This window comes from Dromaius novaehollandiae, chromosome 3 (assembly GCF_036370855.1).
Source record: "Dromaius novaehollandiae isolate bDroNov1 chromosome 3, bDroNov1.hap1, whole genome shotgun sequence".
In the NCBI taxonomy this organism is placed as follows: Eukaryota; Metazoa; Chordata; class Aves; order Casuariiformes; family Dromaiidae; genus Dromaius; species Dromaius novaehollandiae.
The window spans coordinates 95,296,373-95,317,372 of NC_088100.1; the positions used below are offsets into that span (position 1 = coordinate 95,296,373).

General features: G+C 37.2%; 1 protein-coding gene across 5 annotated transcripts in view; it reads right to left on the minus strand.

Annotated features, from left to right (window-relative positions):
- Positions 1–20,731, minus strand: part of KIF6 (kinesin family member 6) — a 185,621-nt gene extending 164,890 nt beyond the window's left edge. For 2 of the 5 annotated variants that reach the window (XM_064509536.1, XM_064509533.1), the window contains exons 1-3: positions 20,363–20,729; positions 19,251–19,360; positions 15,457–15,531 (exon numbers count right to left, since the gene is read on the minus strand). In XM_064509536.1, coding sequence (XP_064365606.1) covers positions 15,457–15,531; positions 19,251–19,360; positions 20,363–20,428 — 251 coding nt within the window. In that variant the 5' untranslated portion in view covers positions 20,429–20,729. Of the gene's footprint in view, positions 1–15,456; positions 15,532–19,250; positions 19,361–20,362 lie in introns of all 5 variants that reach the window. The other 3 variants (XM_064509535.1, XM_064509537.1, XM_064509534.1) reach the window with 3 other exon arrangements.
- Between the last annotated feature and the right edge of the window lie 269 nt (positions 20,732–21,000).

Below are 21,000 nucleotides of genomic sequence, written 5' to 3' on the forward strand. Positions count from 1 at the left end.
AAAATAAACCAAGATTTAAAAAAAAAGAAAAAACAATCCTTTCACAAGAGGAAAAGGACAATGTATAGATAGCTGCTGGTCTGGCGCCACAAGAGATGCAATGCTTCTCCAACTTATTAAAGTTTATTTAAAAGCCTGAGTAGTTGCCAAATTGCTTAGTTTAATCCATTACAGTAGGATGTCAAAGAAAGAAATAGAAACATGCTGAAAGGAAATACACTCAACATCTGCTCCAAAAGACCAAAACACCCAACAAAGACAGTACATATAGATTTTAGATTCCAGATGTTAAAAATCAAGACATAACCATTATTAGAAAACACCCCATTCATCTATTTTAGGAATTTCTAGTGCCCACCACCATAGCATCTGAATGCTGAAGACAGTAATTAGCTGTCAGAAGGTAGGGGTATCAAATGAAGCTTGCACAAGGCAGGTTCAAAACAAGCAGGAGGAAATGATTCTTCACACAACGTGAAGTTTAAGCTTTGAAACTCCTTGCAGTGGATGCTGTGGATGCTAAAAGTTCATGTGGGCTTCAGTGCAGACTGGACTAATTCATGAAAGAGAAACTACTTTTGTATCTGAACTACAAATGGCTGGAGGCTAAGAAAATATTTGGGCAAAGTAGCTCAACATGTTTACCCTGTGTTTCCCTCGGCATTGACTGTTAGTTACTGTCAGAGACAATAAACTGAGCTAGATGTAACTTTGGTCTCACCAAGTACGATAGCTTTTCTATTTTTACATCCCTGCTCTTTGGCTCTTCCAGATCTAGCATTTTGGGCTGTTAAGTTTTCTTACTCCTTTCTTCTCTTCTCAAGTTGTTAAAGATATATATTTTCAATTATTGTGACGTGGCTCCTGCAGAACAATTTTCCAGTATGTTCTAAAGAAAATGGTGAAGGTATGGCAGCATACTATTAACTTGAGGTCCCTATACATCACAAAAAGCTACCAGTTAAAATCATCACACATGTAAACAATATTGCATTGCATAGAAGCACTACAAAAGTGCTAGTTATGAGTTTCATTTTAATATTTAAGAAACTCGTTCTTTTATATTTATATATTAAAAAACCTTCCAAATTTATAGCATTCATTTCTTTCATTCGAAATACGTTAAAATTAACAATCAAGTCAGTTTAAAAAGCCTGAAGGCAACGGGGACCTGAGGATATTCTCAGCGCTCTGGGGAACCCTGAGGAACCCTAAGGAAGCCTATGAGGAAAGAGGATTACCAGTGCTGTCAATGAAACTACAAGCATAAGCCTTCTAAAATTGAAGCACAACCTGCCATGAAAACAGGATGGAGGATAAACTCCCTCAGGAAGTCTGAAAATAAAACTGACTTTATAAGAGACAAGGGACTAGGAACTAAATGATGGACTGACAGAGCTCCTTTGCTTAGAATCAAGCTGAGGACTGAGATTTCAGTTCCTAAAAAAGAGTAGATTGGAAGACACAGTGAAAAGGAAGACTCTACTGGATTAGCTGGTTCAGAGAACTAAACTTACAAACTGAACAGAACTACAACTTGCGTAGACATATATGTTTATGAATGAACAAATTTCAAAACTCAGCATGCAACTACAAATCTCTGTTTAATATCATGAATGCTAGTCAATGCCAATTTTGAAAGTCTGTATGTGATAAAGTCTACAAAGAATTAAGTCATATAAAAGCCATGCCTGACCTTACTAATTCATACATCTTTTAACGAATTGCTCTTGGAATCAACGGGAGTTGGTATACTTACTTGTTAAAGATATACTTTGTTCTTTTTCTACTTTGAAATATTTCAAGGCAAAATGGAATACCAAGCTGCCTTATCAGCCTCATTTTAATTCATTCTCTCATGGAGTTTTATACTGAAATCATAAGTATGTATATAGGTGGGTTGATACTTAATTGATCACCTTTAAAACCAATATCTACATGCTAAACACTCACAAAGTCTAAGGTATGCACCTGTTGTTTTTCAGCCTAAGATGTACAGTCTGTTTGGTGAAAACCATATAAAAGGCTTCATGCACTTCAGTCACCCACAAAATGTTATTGAAAGATAAAAACATTGCAGAATTACCCTTGACAAAGTGAAGGATCTCTCATGCTAAGAGTTAGTATAATGTTCAGAAAATATACACAGCCTCCCATTCATCACAAAATGTAATGGTAACAGATAACTGAAAAGTTGGCAATACTAATAATGAAAGGCTAGGAAGAAGGTGGATTCTCTGAACAGCTTCCACCAAAAGGATTCTCAAAGATTGTCATCTGCAAATGAAAACTGCCCCTAACAGTGGTGGAGTAGATTCTCTACTGGGAAAGGCAGCAGGGAATCAGTAGCTCTTCTCTACAGTGCATAATTCATTTTCAAAAATCTACATCTGCAAAACGTCAGTTTACTCAAGTAAAGTCTGCATTTTTACACACCAGCTTTTACAAATATAAATCCCACCTCTCTGTTAAGCTTCTGGTTATTGATGGTAGTCTTGTGAAGACTTTAAAATATTCATACATGAAGAACACACACTAAAGGGATATTTTCACAGTCCCCTCAGTGTTATCAGAATGCCCAGAACTTTTGCATTTTTTTTTCCTGTCAGGAAGCTGAGTTTTGGCATAGTTAAGGGGACGCTTTGTCCAATAAATTGTCTTTTAGCTACTTCAAACAAAACACATCAAAGACACACAATCCAAGGAGAGGCTTTGCTGAAAAGATCTTTCATGAGTTTATGCAGTATCATATGGCTCCCTGTTCAGAAGTTCATGGACTGCTTCCAGACAGATTAGCTAAAACGTTGCTGGAGAAATCTGTCTCCGGTATATCTTAGTAAAGTTACTCCTGTTACGATTGTTAGAGATCCTAGAAGGACTACTTTAACAACGAGATCAGAACTATAGAGCCTACAAAAAAAAAAAAAAAAAAAAAAAACACACCATTTAAAATAGGATGACTAAAACTTGTCCAAATTTGTTAGGAAACTCAAAGAGGTCATTTTACTTACAGGCTAGAACATGCAGGCATATGTTTGTAACACTTAGTGATAGATTTAATTTTTACTAGAAAAAGAGAAAGTGCTATTCACCACAAGCCACATACAGCAACATTTACACAGCAAAATGCCTGTCAATTTCATGATAGCACTGCATTGCCTACAAAAATATTTAAGGTTAAATTTAAACCAAAAAATACAAAAAAAAGACAAAAAAAGAGTTTCTAACAATTATCCAACAAATAATTTGTTGTTTCAGCTTTGCTTCTACTGCTAAACAATGAGCTATGCCACGTTCCTATCTGGAAAATATGGAGCAAGCTAAATGTGCAAAGGATGCACCTAATTTGTCATTTGCATGAGTAGTAAACCCCACATGTTGGACTTAGTATATATGAACAACAGAATCCACCAAATATGGACAAGTGCCATCGGCCTGGATTTCTACATGTAAAGAAATCTCAAGGAAATTGTCCAAGACCTCAAATTCTATGAAGACAAGATTTCCAGAAAAAGATGTCATTTCTGGGAAAACACCGACATATTGCAGACAGATATATTATAGTTCTGCAAACAAGCACAATTCAATCTCATTTCAAATATTTAGTTGTCTTCATATGTTGTTATTAAGGTATATGAGCTTTAGGTTTCATGACTGCCCAAAAAAGCCTGAAAATGTAACACACTGCAAATCCAGATGGCTCAGAAAAAACAAATAAATGTAGTCTTAACACTTTTTCATCTAACTCATGATGTCAAAGTATTAGGATTTCTCATTTTCTGTAGTATAATTAATAATTTTGTCAGCACCGTGTAAAAGCATTTTTAAAAACTATCTATTTACTATTCAGTAAAAATCCATCTGGTCACATCATATGAAGACTCACATCACAAAGCTGTATATAATGAAAAAAACTGTAATGTTTGCTGGATATACTTGCTTGAAAGGGGAACATATATGGCCTACATGACAATATATTTACATACATGTACTCTACAACAAGGTGTTTGGATGATAAATTTTAGGGTTTTTTTTTTTTAAAACCACTGTAAGAAAAGTCAATTTAAAGCAAAATATTGGTGAGGAAACATTCTGGTTATCTGCTAAGTATTCTAAAGCCATCAACAAGTATTTATGAACCAAGCAGCTCTCATAAAGTTGATACCTTTCAACAGTCTAAACTTACACACCAAAAGTTTTCTTTGGTGGAAGTCAGAGTAAGAAAAGAAAGGAAAAAGAAAAGAAACTTTTAATGAAGCAATATGAAAACAAACAATAGTAACAACAGCTAATGTCAATTTTAATTAATTAATAATATGAAGTGCAGTTAAGCAGCCCCTAATCTTTGAATGAGTATTGTTTTATTACAGCTAAAATCTATTTTATTCTATTATTATGCAACAGTACTTCTAGTCTAATGATACATCCACTCCAAAATGATTTTAATGTAGAAGAAAGATTAGTTCTTTTCTTACATTTTTCTCAGAAAGCTATATTCTTTTCTGGTCAAGCACTTAAAAATTATTGCTGACTTTTAGAACTGAAACAGCTTGTGTTTGACTTTACAAATTTAATCAGCAAATATTTTAAATACAAGAAAGTATTGAATACGTCCTCTATATTGCATACAAATGAATTCACACTTTTTCCGAATGAGAGATTGTGCACACACGTAACTGAATAAGGAGATTAACTTGATCACACTGCTATACATACACTTAACCATTTATTATGACAGCAACATAACTTAGCATTTTGTGATTGGGCAAGCTAGAAATTTTCAAGTTTTATCTCCAAGCTGTGAAACAGATACTCTGCAATTTTTTCACATATTGACAATGCTCAAGTCAAAAATTGAAATACTTTCAATATTTTCCTAAACACAATATTGAAATAAGCAGTAAAGATTTAGAAAATGCATGGAGAAAGAATTGTTCATTTACAAATTATCATCAAGCAAGACCATGATCCAAAGCTCATTCAAGTCACAGAACATTTTTCCAATGACCTCACAGACCTTTAAGTGAGGTCCAAAGTGTGGAAAGTACGAATACAATTTGATGTAGATTTTTTGCTGGTATAAATACTTAAACACAGTACAGTGTTTATATATATCTGCATGTATCGAAAGTACTTCTGATACTCAAAAGCTTTCTAGAATGTGTGTTAGGAGTTCAAAAAGTATTTTTTCCCCCCAACTAATTTGGAATACACTGAATTTTAACAACCTAATTGTTTTGGGGAAGAGACATAAAAAAGTAACAAGCTGAAGAAAATGCTCCTTAATTAATCCATTTTCAGTATAACCTAAACACTGTTCTATAACCTAAATACTTTTATATGCAAGTTTATATAACTATGTTTGCTCAAGAAAAAAAAGTTTTTGCTTTAATGAAAACTGAACTACAACATCCTTTCTCTTTTGACTTTTGGGCTCTGAAACACTGGTTAAAAAAAATCATTTATTGATTAAAAAATTACATAGCAAGGGTTTAATATCTTAAAAGCTCCACCTTATCAGTGGTAAGACAGTCATAAAAAAGGCTTCCCAAAGTCTAGAGGAAAAAAATTGTTAATAAGAAACAGTCATTTATTACACATAAAGACTTAGCCAGTAACACTGAAGAAAGTTAAATGAATGCTGTAATAATGTAGTTGCAATTACGATGGTCAAAGGATATTACCTCTCTCTAAACACCTGGTTTTCCTTAAATCTTTTATTAGATTAGGTAATGTATTGGGGGTGGGGGACTAGATTCAGGACTTACTACTTCTTTGATTATGTTAAAGAAGATTCTGCCTCTCCCCCCACAATCTTGCTAAGCAAAAGCTGTCAGTAGAACTTTGCATCAATTATGAGACATAGACTATTCCTTCTAGTAGAGACTTATCTAAGAATGTAGCTAAAGAAGAGCAAAGCCATGTGTTTTTTCCCCTCATCTTTTCCAATTCAATTATCAACTTTCACTTTCTGACATAATCATGATTAGCGTCAAATTAAAACATGCACAGTAAGAAACTACCATTTCATTACAAATTTCAATTTATATCCCTACTTAGAAAAAAGAAGCTTTTACAGACTTATGCATTGGCATTTTCAGTCACTCAGCTGATTTACCTAACCCCTGAAAGATGCTTAATTCCTAAATAAAGGACCTGATACAGAAGTCTTTAACTCATGCAAATAATTCCATTTAAACTGATAGATCCAATATGTTTACAACTGCTTAACATTCCTCACAGGAGAAATTCCTAAAGTGAGAGCTAGACAGTTTATGGGTAATTACTACAGTTTGAAATATCGTTCAGTATTTAGTCCTTGAAAATCCAAGACTATATAAAGAGAGGATTAAAATCCAGTGACAGCAGGCAGAGGTTGAAAGCAGACTGAGGCTGTTTTATTGTGGTTGTTTCTTCTGACTACATTCTGTTTTAATTTGCAGTGATGGTTATTTGCTCTATTTAAAGTTTATGGACACGGAAATTTCATTTCTTTCTGTGCTCATTGTCAAAGAGGCTGCACACAGGCTTGTGCCTAAGCATAATGAAGTACTCTCCTTGCTCTGCCATTGCACTCTTTCTGTAAGGTCAGACAGACAAGCTACCATGAAAACTAAAAGGTCTGTGTAAATAAATAAATAAATTTAAAAAAAAACCAAAAAACAAAAAAAAAAACCAACAGAAAACAAACCTCCATAGCCAAGGGCTGTTTTTTTTCAGCTTGGAGAAAAGGCAGTTATGGCTATACCAGAGAAGATGGAGCCTAACTCTTCTCAGAAGCATAAGGTGGTGGGACAAGAGGTGATGGTCACAAGTTACACAAAGGGAAATCCCAAGAAGATATATGGAAAAAGCTCTTCACAATGAGGGCAGATAAGCCCTGGAACAGGGGCCCAGATGGGTTGTGGTATTCCCATCCTTGGACATTCTCAAAGCTCTACTGGACAAGGGCCTGAGAACCTGATCTAACTTTAAAGTTATGCCTGCTTTGTTCAGGAGGTTGGACCAGACAAGGTACAAAGACCTCTTCTATCCTAAATTATTCTGTGATTTTAAGAGAGAATTTGTTAGCAGTAGGCATAATTCAGACAGACCCATCTGCAAAGGAAGGAAAAAAAAAAAAACAAAGTCCTTACCAGTCCCTGAAAATGCATTGCAAACTTTGCTCTAGTTCGCCTATGCATCATTTTTACAATCACCAATATGACAGTCTTCCTCAGAAGTCAGAGCACTCCAGTTCCTTTTGTGTTACTCAAATCTTCAATTCATTGTAAAAAAGCCAGAGAAAGTGATGAACTTATTCTCAAGCTTTCAACACCAGCAGATATTACAAATGGGGAAATCTCATCTCAACAATTGCTAAATGAAGCCTACTCAGCACACTGAAGACCATCACATCAACACTGAACACGAAGCCTGAGCAAAAAGGTTTGCTTGCTGTGACACTTAATTTCTATTGCTAGATGTACATCTCAGTCTTATAAAGGATTAAAATCATTTAAGCAGATGAACACCTTTTTTATTTCTTCTGTTTTGTTTTAAAACTATAAAGTTCAAAATAAAAGTTTTGTACTAAGTTAATAATGTGAATAAATAAAGTGTGTCAAAATGCATTAATGAAGACAAAGAAAACCTTATTAAGTAAGGACTAAATTCTGTGTTTATAAGCAGATAAGAGAAACACCCAGGATTCAGAAACATTACATGAATTACTTTGCTTTTATTAGTTTATTTCAGATTGATATTATTATTTTAACCAGGTTCTGACAGCTTCATTTAAAATTACTAGTAACATAAATGTAAGTGGCCGTTCAACAACTAGGAAAATATTAGACTGATGAAAAAAGTAGAAGACATCAATATCTTTGATCTTCAGATCCTGTCAACTGTTTCCTCATCTCGGTTATTGCTGACCTGAAATATTTTACCAATATCTCTGTGCTTTCCTTCACCCTATCTCAGAAAACCTGAATTCATAGTCATTTTATAAAAGAATTCAACACAATCCTGCAAAAACAACTCCCAGATATGATGTTTATGATTAAAGGAGTAAAGAACTATTTGCAAGATCTGGAAAATCAGTTCTAAGTGAGGATCTGTCTTTACAAAAACTCAGTACTTAGGTATTTTCTACCATTTGGAGCCCAGATTAAAGTTCTGTCTAATTAAAATAAATAAAGTATCTCAGTATGATATTTTTTTCTTTATACCTTTGCCAGATTTATGGAATAAATCTAATCTGGTAATGCCTCATGTTTCAAAAATAACAGTGATTTCCAAATGTGCGTGTAATTGTTCTTGAAAACTTGCTGCAAATAAGTTTCTAAAGATATTTCAAAACAGTTTCCCAAAAATAAGTAAATAAAAAGGTAATAAAATTTCTTTTTAACTAAAATATCTAAATATATTTAGAGTTCCACCACAAGCACTGAAGAACATGTGATGCAAAGGAACTCTCTGAACCAAAGCTACGAAATTGTAACCTATAATAAGTAAACTTCTTCAACAGTTCTAAACTAAACAATGCAAGTCAAAATAAATATGTCCAATTAATAGTGATTAACTGATAATAAATCTTTTCATTTTCTACTGCCTCACACATGTAAACATTTTCAAGAACTGTAATCATTACTGCTCCCATTTCTCAATTTAGCTCAAACTTTATGCTACATCCAAAAACCAAGTGTCCTTTTACTGTATATGGATTCTTCAGTTCTTTTGTGCCCAAACCACCCACATTAGTAATAATAAAGCTGGGATGCAAGTTTGCCTGCAGCTGAGCCATGCTACTGCTTACCACACTGCATCACAAATATATCCAGCTCAGAAGGGATCGTCATTTATTCAAGCCTACAATTTATTAAGTAAATAATGACAACCTTCCACAAACTACACAAATAAAGCGTAATATTTACACCTTTCCAGAATTCCAGAAAGAAAAGACTGTATTGGAGCATAGTTGTTGTACTAGGCATTCTTCACTTAGATCACAGGAACACAAAGATTTACATAAAGGCCAGCATTCCAGAGACTTATCACAGTAGCAAGTATTATATGATGCTGATCCTACCAAGGGATTTTAACCTGGTTAGGGAGTTATTGTGCCAGGACTATAAAAATGAGTAAGTGACTCTTCTGTCACTAGGATCTTACAATATTTTAATTATTCTATCCTTTTGTATTAAAAGAGAGTTGTATTATATTGATATCCCAGTACTCCAAATGCACAAGAACTTTTTTCCTCATGAGCTCACCATGTTGGAAACAATTCTTTGTTCCAGTTACTCAGCAACCTTCTGTACCAACCAATAGTACCTACAAAGGCAGAACCAACATGCATTGCTGCTGCACAAAACAAGCCTAAAGAGAAAGGAAAATGCGATATGTGTATTGCCATCACTCACTACAGCTGAGTGGTGGCAATAATGAACAAAGAATAATGAGCAAATTATTTGGGAGTTAGGAGAGAGAATGTGGCTAAAAAGGGTGGAGAAACAGCCTCCTATACGTGACAGGACGAAAAGACAATAGACTTGTGAAAAATGCTCAGAATTTCAGCAAATCTCTCATTTGTATGAAAACACTGAAATTAACGTGAGTCCTTAAATATCTGACATTTGTTTTAAGAGACGTTTCTCATTTTTAGATCATGGTTTTGTGGTGTTTATCCTTTTTTATTAAAAAGGAAAAGTGGTTTAGGTGGAATTCACCAGGCACTTCCTAACACTAATGCAAATTTTCCACTTTATTTTCATAGGAAGTGTAGTTAAATTTTGTTCTTGTATGTTTAATATGGTAACCAATTAGTGACACCACTTTTTTGAGGAGTTTCAGCCTTTAGGTACTTTCTTTTCAAAAAGCAGTCCCTCCACATCACAAGGGGAACATTTCTAATGTGCTTACCTCGATCCCTGAGCTTACGGAGTTAAATCTAGACACTCTTATAATCATTTAACATGATTTGTAAGTGATGCATAACTTGCATTTTTGTTTTCATAAAAGCCACACATAATGAAGCAAATGTTAGCTCACAGTCTATGTTCATTTCGTTCTGACATTTGATAAGCCCTTTAACTATTCTGCTCAAGCTACAATACTACCTCTTCCAAGTTCCTATTGCTCAGAATAGAGGACTACAGACTATGTTAACTTGTTGTATTTCCTCAGTTGTCTTTCAAAACTGGCTGACCCTATCTCCATAACATCTTTTAGAAAGTGTCTCACTGCGTTCATTCTGAAAATACCTACTAACCCAAGACTTGTCCCCTTTCCCAAATATATGCAAATGAACTAAGAGACAGTATTGGGAAGAGGAGATAAACAAAAAAGAAATGTTTGATGGAATCAACATATATTACTAATGGTGATAATCTTATTTGCTTGTATATTTAAAAGGACTCAATTTATAACATATACAGACAGTCCACATAACAACATGTTCTTTTCTGTGATGACCTAACCTTCTTTCTCTCATTCTTTGCTTATTTCATTATATCAATTGTTGGCCAGTCTTAATTTACACCTTCGTTACAACACATGCTGCTGCAGTTAGGAAAGGAAATAAAATACTTTCTCCTTCTTGTAAGAAAGCATCAGGATTCTTGGTAGAAGAAATCTCTTACGTGAGGGAGAAAAAGACTTAAGCTACACATCACAAAACACCTTGACAGGACAGAGACATAGATGAATTAATAGATATAAGCAAGACTTTTGGTATACTCCTACATCGTGCTCAAGTAGAATGAATCCAAGTAAGAATGAAAGTTTAGTGAATCTAAATTTAGGGGGGGGGCGGGGGGGGGAAGGTTCATTATTTGTTCATGCAAAAGGATGAACTCTAGATATAATCTCTTTAGAATGGAAAAATGTCTCTTAATAAGTTTATCTGAGATGCAACAAATTGGATGTTCATTGTGATGACAGCTTCTGGATGTTACAGAATGCATGAATAATCACGACTGCCTTTCACTTTTCTGTTCTGCTACATAAATTCCCTTCCTTTGTATTTTAAAACTTTCTTGAAGGCTCTGTCTTTGCACTCTTACTACTCATGCTATTGAAAGTATTTAAAATATCTGACATGTTGCATATGTGCAATTTTACTATTAAGTACTCAAAACAAGAACTTTTATTTCAAATTATACAGAAATAAGAATTATGGGAATGAAAATAACTGATTGCACAATAATGACACTTTCCTCAAGACAGCTAGCCAAATATTTAAAGTTTGCATGAATAACTTCATACAAGAACTGAAGGTAAGGAGGTTCTGAAAGATCTATGACAAACCTAAAAGAGCAATATAGTTCCCTATATAAAAATCAAAAGAACTATTGCAAAATTTCCAAGATGTGGAAAAACAAAATCACAACTCAAGGTCTAAATTACAAGAAAAGTACAGATTGCATCAAATCCAGGAGCATGATATAATCTGCGCCTTAACTACATTCAAAGGAATATCAGTATTAATTCCACATGCTTTGTAAGGAGAAATTTATACTAAGGTATATATGAAGAGATCTTCCAATAAAATAAAAAGGAAAATGTTCCTACTGTTGTGTCTGTCCCTCTGATCTATCCCTAATACCTCCAAAACCAAGGAAGAACCTTCACAATTAAGAAATAAGAATCTACAGAATTTAAGATTCTCTCCATTTCCTTTACCATATGATGTTCAAAAATAGAGGTCATAATTTATTTAGAACCAAAACCTTATAACCTAAGTTACACTCCCTGTTTCACGCAATGTGCCATCTAAAGCTCCAAATTTCAGAGCCACTATTAACCCATAATCCTACTGAAGTTGATAAAAGTAAAGGACATTCAGCATTATTCTAGCTTAGATGGCCATAATGAAAGCATACCTTGAAAGAAAGTTAGCATCCCTTTTACTGATTACTCAATTTTTCATTAGTTTGAAAGATCTCACAGCTACTTTATTTTCCTTGATCAGATAGCAACACACAAATCCTTGAGTTGCCAGAGAGCTAACAAAAATATAAGAATAAAAATTAAAAAAAAAAAAATCACAGCAGGTCTAAATACTTTCACATACCTTATTCATGGACTTACACAGGAAGAAAAAAATATATGAAAGCAGTAAAGCAAAGGAAAGTCGTTGGATTTCTCTAAGTATATTTAGTAGAGCTAGAAACGTCCTATTAGGATGTTTAGTCTACGTCCTGTGGCTTTGTATTACAACACAGTCTAACGATGCAAATATTTTTCCAAACACTTTAAACTACTAGTGAAATATTTTCTAAAACTGCAAAAAGGGATGTTAATGATATTATTTCTGCTTCAGACAGTATGGTCAACATTAGGCGGTATTCTGCAAAATATTTTGCCTACATTCTTTGTATGAAGAAGCAGAAAAAAAATAGAGCGTAAAGAGTATAATACAGATGCTGACTGAGGTAAACACAGCACATTAGAAGAAACTGAAATCTGCAGAAAAAGGAGCATTATCATGGAGGCTATCAGATCTTTCGAACCACAGCTGATTGCTATTAAGTGCATCAACAGCTGAGTTTTTTCTAAATTGCATGATACATTTGAAGAGAAAAAAATATTTTCAATGGTATACTTTAGTAAGTCAACACAAAAACACTCGCCATATTAGAATTGAAAACAAAACTAATTCAAAAGCTATACTTAATTTCTTATTGCAACCATCATCATAACACCGATATTTGAAGCATTATCAGCATAGTCTTACTCTGTTGTTAAACTGAAGCAAAGCTTGTTTGTTAGTGAACTGTAAAAGAAAGACGTTACTGATTTTCTCTTTTTCAACAGTCATCGTGTTAGTGCTGCATCTTAAAGACCAAGCTGGCTGCACAAAGAAAGTCAAGAATATACACGTAAATCAAAAAGGAGAAGAGGAGAGAAGAGTAAAGAAAACAAGAGAAACAAAGGAAGAGATGAGTCAAGCTTTAACAAAAAGTAATAAAACAAATCAAGCAAATCACATGCTTGTAATGATTTTCAGAGACTGGCACTTCTCACCAAAGAAGCAAATTAAGCAAACTAGTGTCTGGTGCCTCTGAAACCACAGGCAGGATGATAATGTAACTGGATTTAAAGACTGAAAAGTAGTGGCACAACATCAAACAAAGCAGATTGAGACAGCAGAAGAAAAAGTTGCACCAATTTTCATCCATCCAAGAACAACTAGAAAGCCTTTAGAATCACAAACATTGTATTGCTGGTTTTAGTTTAAACAATGCCCAAGATTTTTTTTTCCTGAGTATTCAAGTTCTTAACTGAATTTTCTTATGACTACAGGTATGCATGACAAAGGGCCTCAAAATGTTACTGAACCATTTCATTGACACTTTTCTGCATATTTCTTTTCCCTGGCAATATACAAGAAAAATCTGTTTACTTAGTAAAATTACTCCAATATCAGAAATAAACACATTTTAACTGTTTTTCCTTGAACAAGAATGTCGACTTACAAACAAACAGAAAGAAATAAAGAAGAGAATTTTGCCATAAAGGATTGTGGTCTTTCAGAAGCAACAGGGCAATTCCTATTGTCCCCCAAAGGAAAGGAAATTTGAGTCAGCAGCTGAGGACTCAATCAGTCAAAGAACTTCATAATTACAAATACCTTTTAAAGTACTTGGTTTTGTCTGAGAAGTAAAAATGAAGGAAGAGGAGGAGAAGCAGGAACACATTTTAGATATTGGCTATTCTACTGTGAAAACACAACAAAAAAAATATCCTTCAGTTTTATCAATATCAACAAAAATATTAATTTGGATACAAGGTTAAACTTGTTAATAACGCTCCGAAAATTCAAAACATTCTTGTTTAAGAATGATGTCATAATTTCACTTCAGCAATAAAAATAAAGGCTCAGCTATTTAAAAATGATTATGTGCCTAAGTCCCATGATTTCAACAGCATTTAAGCACTTTAAAACCTTTAAAAATGAAAACTAAAGTTTATGTAATGGATCAAATCAATGCATGAAAATTTTGTATCAGCCAACATTAAAATAAAGGAAAAGTGGTATCACTTCCTGTTTATTAGAAGCACTGCATAGGTGAATTACACAACTAGAAAACCCTTCCATATTCTGGCAAATCACTCCAAAGGAAAAGAATATGCCTGTCTGTTGCTAGTTAGCTTCAACAATATGAGTTTGTTGAGGATAATTTCATCCACAGCATGTAACAAATAGTTTTGACCTTTTGTTTTCCAAGCACAGTCAAGTCTTCTTTAAGATACAGGAATTTGTCTGCAGTCATCATTAAAATCAGAAATATTCAAGGTGAAGTAAATGAGTTAACCTGATGCTATACGCTGTAAAGTCAGATACGCAAGGAAATCCATTTTCAATTAAAGAATTCAGAAAAATATTTTTTCAAGCATATTTAATTTATGCTTGTCAAATTTCAGTTTCACTGGCTCTTCATTTTCAGTCAGTTCCCCTTCTGTTTCACATGGGCCTTTTATGCAGAAAATGGAGGGAGGAAAAAAACTTTTTGAAACAACAGGAAAGAGCTAAGTATATTTTTTAAACACACCATGTGCAACTAACAGTTGGAGAAAGACCAGGAGTCAAACTCAGGATGTCTTTCCCCACCCTGCCTCACATGGTGGAAAAAACATCAGAATGCTGAAGAATAACTTGCACAACCGTAGCTTAAGTCCATGGGCAGATCTGACAATGAACTGAAGGAAACTGGTACCTGAAGTAATACTTCCCAATATACTACAAAGTTTGGATTCTGAACAGTAATCAAATAAACATTAGGCAGAAATTTTGATTCCTCTGGTGTGGGTAAGCTACAGGGGCACTGAACAGAGAGAATGGCATATTAGGAAATTCTGCTTGGTTCACAATGGCATTCAAATCATGCAATGAATGAGTACGGCTTCTACATCAGTTTAAACTCTCACCTTTGAGAGCCATAAAATATAAGCAGTGTTTAATTATTACACTGAGGAGAAAAAATATATATAGAGAGAGAGTTCCAAAAGCAGTGTCATACACGTTAGGACTAAAATAATGAAGGCAAAATTTGAGAGTATCTCGGATTAACTCCTTAATATCCTTAACTTAATAAGAAATAAATAGAGGGGAATTAGATTTTCTTTAGGTTTAACCCTTCATGGAACTATATAGGGAATACTTTTCTAATGCAGCAAAGCAAGCACATATTATAAACAAAATCCTAATAGACAGACTTCTATGCTTCTGCAACAAAAGAGGCAAGAGTTGCAAAGCTAATTTAGGTGTTAATGACAGAACCTTACCACACAAAAATTCTAGGAGATCTGTGCATGTCTATCAGATGCAGACATATTAGCATTTAGAAAATTAAAACATATCCACTTTTACAACAGCGAGACAAACACTTGTCAGCTTTTCTCCAAATAATGCAATGAAAGATACTTTTGACCCCGTGTTACCCCTCATTACTCACAAGAACAACAACGTACCATTCTGCCACTGGTTTGGCAATGCTGTCAAAAACCACATCTTGTTTAGCCTCTTGATCAAAAATTTTCTGAAATCTGAAAATATTAGGCAAATAATAATTGTTCAGAATCTTAAAACACTACTTGATTCATACATTTTTGTTTTTGTAATGGTCAATGTTTACATCATTAGGCTTACATAACTTAGGACAATGTTTTCCCTGTAATCTTACCCACAGCATGCTGTTGTGCTATTGTATATAAATAGGCTATACACAGTACTGCTTTGACAGGATCTGTACAATAAAATCCTCTGATAAAATGATGTGGCTTAGAAAAAAATAAAACGCATTTTAGATCTATCAAGAGAATCAGTGTTTGTAATTGGCACCAGCCTAAAACCTGGATAAATAGATTACACTATAACCAAATACAGCATCCCACCAGTATTGCCAGGCTCACATTTTTTCGTAACTACTTCCTTCATTCTGCTGCACACTTACTGTATGTAAGAGAGAAGGAAAGATTTAACCGAATCTAAATGATGTCCCCTCCTATATAAAAAACCTGAAATTATCTTATAGAATCACAGAATGGTTGAGGTCAGAAGGGACCTCTAGAGATGACGTAGTCCAACCCCCATGCTCAAAGTAGGGGCAACTACAGAGGTTGCTCACAGTCGGGTCCAGTCAGGTTCTGAACGTCTCCAAAGAAGGAGATGCCACAAACCTCTCCAAGCAACTTGTTCAAGTGTCTGACTGCCCTCACAGTGAAAAGCTTTTTTCTTATGCTTAAATGGAATTTCCTGGGTTTCAGTTTGTGCCCATTGCCTCTTGTCCTTTCACTGGCCACCACTGAGAAGACTCTGGTTCTGGCTTCTTTATCCCCACTCCCATCAGGTATTTATACACATGATAAGATCCCCCTCAGCCTGCTCTTCTCCAGGCTCAACAGTCCCAGCTCTCACAGCCTCTCCTCGTGTGTCACATGTTCTAGTCCCTTAATCAGCTTTGTGGCCCTTCGCTGCACTCACTCCAGTATGGCCATGTCTCTCTTGTACCGGGGAGCCCAGAACTGGACACAGCACTCCAGATGTGGTCTCATCAGTGCTGAGCTGAGGGGGAAGGATCACCTCCTTCAACCTGCTGGGTACACTCTGTCTAACACAGCCTGGGATATCGTTGGCCTTCTTTGCTGTGAAAGTTCATTGATAGCTCATGTTCTATTTGTCCACCAGGACCTGAAGGTCCTTCTCTGCAAAGCTGCTTTCCAGCCTTTTTGCCTTGTAAAAGGCTGTCAAGCATGATATCCCCTTCATGGTCAAGCATGATTTCCCCTCATAAATCCAACTGCCAATCACCTTCTTGTCCTTCACGTATTTGGAAGTGACTGCCAGGACTATTTGCCCCACCACCTTCCCAGGGATCAAGGTGAGGCTGACCAGCCCGTACTTCCCCCAATCCTCCTTCTTGCCCTTCTGGAAGATAGGCGTGACTTTTGCTTTCTTCCAGTCCTCAGCAACCTCCCCCAGTCACTGTGACCTTGCAGAGATAATGGACTGTGGCCTCGCAATGACACTGGTCAGCTCCCTCAACACTTGGCGGTATATCCCACCAGCTCCCAGGAACTTCCTTGAATAAACTGGTCCAGTTTCTTCAAAGGTTCCCTAACCTCACCCCCCTCCACCAGCGGCTCCACCCTTGCTCCACACTTTCCCACTGGTCTCAGAGGCCTGCGTCTCCCAAAGGAAAGTCATACCAATAAAGACCACAGCAAAGAAGGCCTTTTCTCTGTCCTTTCTCGACACGGCCCCTGTCCTGTTCAGCAGCAGGCCCACATTTTACCTCACCTTCCTTTTGATGCTCATATCCCTTTAGAAGCCCTTCTTGTTGCCCTGCACATCCCTCACCAGATTCAACGCTAGCTGCGTTTTTGGCTTTCCTAACCCCATCCCAGCATGCTCACAAAGGCGATCTATATTCCTCCTGGGCCGCCTGAGCCTGCTTCCGCCTCCTGGCTGCTTCCTTTTCATGTCTGAGTTTAGCCAGGAGCTCCTTGTTCATCCACGTAAGCCTCCTGACACCTTTGCTTCATTTCTTGCTCATCAGGATGCACCGTTCTTGAGCTCAAGGAGGTGATCTTCAAATATCAACCAGCTTTCCTGGACTCTTCTTCTCTCCAGCATCATATTCCATAAGATTCTTCCAAACAGGTCTCTTAACTGGCAGTTAAGTCTGCTCTCCTGAAATGCAGGGTTGTGATCCTGCTTTTTGCCTTGCTCCCTCCTCTTAGGCCCTGAATTCTACCAACCCATGATCGCTGCAGCAAAGGCTGTCCCCAGCTGTCACATTCTTGATCAGTTCTTACTCATTTGCAAGAATGCGGTCCAGCACAGCATCATCCCTCATTGGCTCCTTATTCACGTGTCAAGAAGTTATCATCAGTGCACTCCAGACACCTCCTGGATTGCTTGTACCTTGCCATGCCGTCATGTTTTCCCTCCTATATGAAAGTGTACACTCATAGCATTTCACAGGGTATTTAGAAAGGCACCATGGTCTCCAAGGTATTATGCAGCATGTACAACATCTCAGACAAGTGCATAATACAAAAGGCAGAGGCATACATTCTATCCCGCAAACCTTTAATCTGCCAAGTCATTCAACCAATTTTGTTTGACACCCGTAAGAGAAAATAAGAAGAAAAGGTGAATAATGATTGAGGTGACCATGATACAAAGAATACATGAAATATGGAATTTTAAGGAGGAAAAAAGAAATACTTACTCCATAGCATTACATAAGCAATTACTTATTGCCTTAAGGAATATAAGGCATAGTATGTCTCAGGATCCATCTTACAGACTTTTTAATAAAGTCATAAAAAATGTGAGCATTCCTTACAGCTGGCTTGGGCATCTGCAACCTCAGCTACTCTTGCAAACCCATCTAGTTGAAGAGGGCAGCTCCTCAATTCCAAAGGAGAATAGATTTCCTTAGCTGATTTACAATGACATCAGTTTGAGCTGCAGATGTTTGTCAGATACACTCTTTTTTAGCAGCATAAAATAATTAATTTGAAGACCTACAGATTTTGTATAATAAAAAATAAACAATTTTCAAGTTGGAAAAAGACATTATCAGCCTATTCCTTAAAATGGTTATACATTTAACTGCATTATCAAAATTTTAAAATATTGCCTCCAACTTTCTGTTGAAAAGATGAAAATATTTGACAGATATTGCTAGTACTTATTTGTAGTTTCTAAAAAATATTTAGAGTCTAGTGTGATTGTTCTGTTTCTTTTAACAATCTCTGGTTTTCTTTATTGTGTTTTGGTTATGCCTGAAATCAACAAGTTCTAAACAGAGTGTTTTACATCAGGACATCTTTAGCCAGCCTGTGCCAACTCATTAGGTCACACGAGAATACACAGTCCTGCATTCACTTTTCACGAACAAATGTAAAACAAGCTGTGAGAATTCAAGAACTGATAACTGAAGATGCAATGTTTGAGACAGGACTCAAAAAATGTATAATGACATGCAATGGATAGACATATATATATTTTATATATACATATATATAAAAACACATAGATATAGATATATATAGCCTCAACTATCAAATTCTATCAGGTCCAGAGCAAAACATGCTGCAGTATTCCTCTTGTTAAAAGTTACACAAAAATAAAGCTAACCATATGAAAACTCAATTTTAAAGGAAAGGCTTTTTCTGATTCTATAGATCTGAATCACTAAGAATAGTGGTATCAACCATTGAAGACAAAGGATAAAGATAAGGTTTTTACTTACTTGAACTTGTAGCTTTCTCGTTTATTATTGACAAACCCATCTGCTAAATCACGTGGCACAATAATCTCCAGACTGGACACAGATTTCTCATCGTCATCAACTGAATAAATCTAGTAAGTGTGGATACCAATTAACAAAATGATTTTTACCAATAGAACAGTATTATGTATGTATATACAAATGCATGTATAACACGCCATAGGTATAACTCACATAAGCTTGGCATCCGTAATGGCCAAACACAAGCTTCACACAAATTTCAGAATCTCATTGCAAACCATGGCTAATCAGTATCTTAAAAGAACATAGCAGACCAGCATAGTTCTGCTCACTTTAAAAGCCCTTACTATTTGGACAGATTTTCCTTCAGCTATTATGCAACAAGACAAGCACATACAAATACTAGCTTGTTTGTTATCATGTAAACACCACAGTAAGATTTCAGAAGACATGTAGCCTCTTTGATATGATTTGCTTAATAAACTGCTGTAATATCTGAGCTATTATTGAAAAACAAAGCATAACACCCAAAGCAATGCCCTGCCAAAAGGCCTAGAGGAATCTATTAGGAAAGACTAGGACAGAGTGAACGGAGCTTGTTTAAAAAGGAGAAAATAATAAGGAGACCTAAATGCACTATTTGCAAAGAATTCTTTCAGTATTTTTATTATTCCTCCCAACAGAAGCTAAATACTGGGAGCTACCCATCGCCCTTCAGCATTCATAACGCCGTTTCACTGCCTAAGCCCAGGGGCATGCCGACAGCTTTTCCTGCAGAACTTTTCCCCAGTACCTGCACGGAAAAGCAGCTCCTTGTTGCGCCAAAAATTACAGCCTCAGCCCCTGTACCCCAGATGTTACTAACTCCTTAAGGCCTCAGAGATCACCCGGCTCCCTGTGGTGTTCTGCCCCACTCCCGACCCCTTAACATCGCCTCGGCTCTCGCCAGCCGCCCGGCCCGGCCTCGCCGGCAGGCAGAGGCCTCCCCGGAGACCTCCCGGGCCGGCCCTGCCGACCCCCCCGCCGGCCGCCCCTCAGCTTTTGGCTCGCCCCAGCCGCCCTCCCGCGGCCGGCCCCTGCCCCGGCACTACCGCGGCCGGCTCGCCGCCTACCCCGGCCCGCTGCCGCCTGCCCAAGGGCTTCACCCGCGCGTAGACGCGGATGGTTTCCTTCATCATCGCTCCCGCCGAGACCGCGGCGGGCGGCGGCCCAGGCCCCCGTGGCAACGGTAACCGGGCACGCTACCCGGCGTGCACCGCGCCGGGCGCCGGGCAGGCCGCGATGCCCTCGAGGCGGCCCGGCCGCTGCGGAGCGCCCTCGCGCTAGGGCGCGGCGTCTGGGCGAGCGGGGAGCTAAGGGGAGGGGGGCGGGGGGAGCCGCCCTGCTGCCCGCCCCGCCCCCCGCCGCCGTTGGGCGAGCGCGCGGCGGTCCGCGGTAGTTGCGGTGGAGCCTCGCCGGGCTGTTGCGAGCGGGGAGCTGGCGAGCAGCGGCTGGGCGTTTCCAGTCAGAAGTGCCAGCTCGCGGCGGTGACCTGCGTTTCCAAACGCTCCTTTTCCGATGAAAGCCAGCTCGTTTTTAAGGCCGCTAGGCTAGGAAGAAGTGTTTCTTACTGATCAGCTGAAGCAACCGGAGAGGAAATCAGAGGGGACATGCTTATGTTTCTTACTGATCAGCTGAAGCAACCGGAGAGGAAATCAGAGGGGACATGCTTAGATGGGAGGAAGACACCGAATTTTTAATTCTGATACGA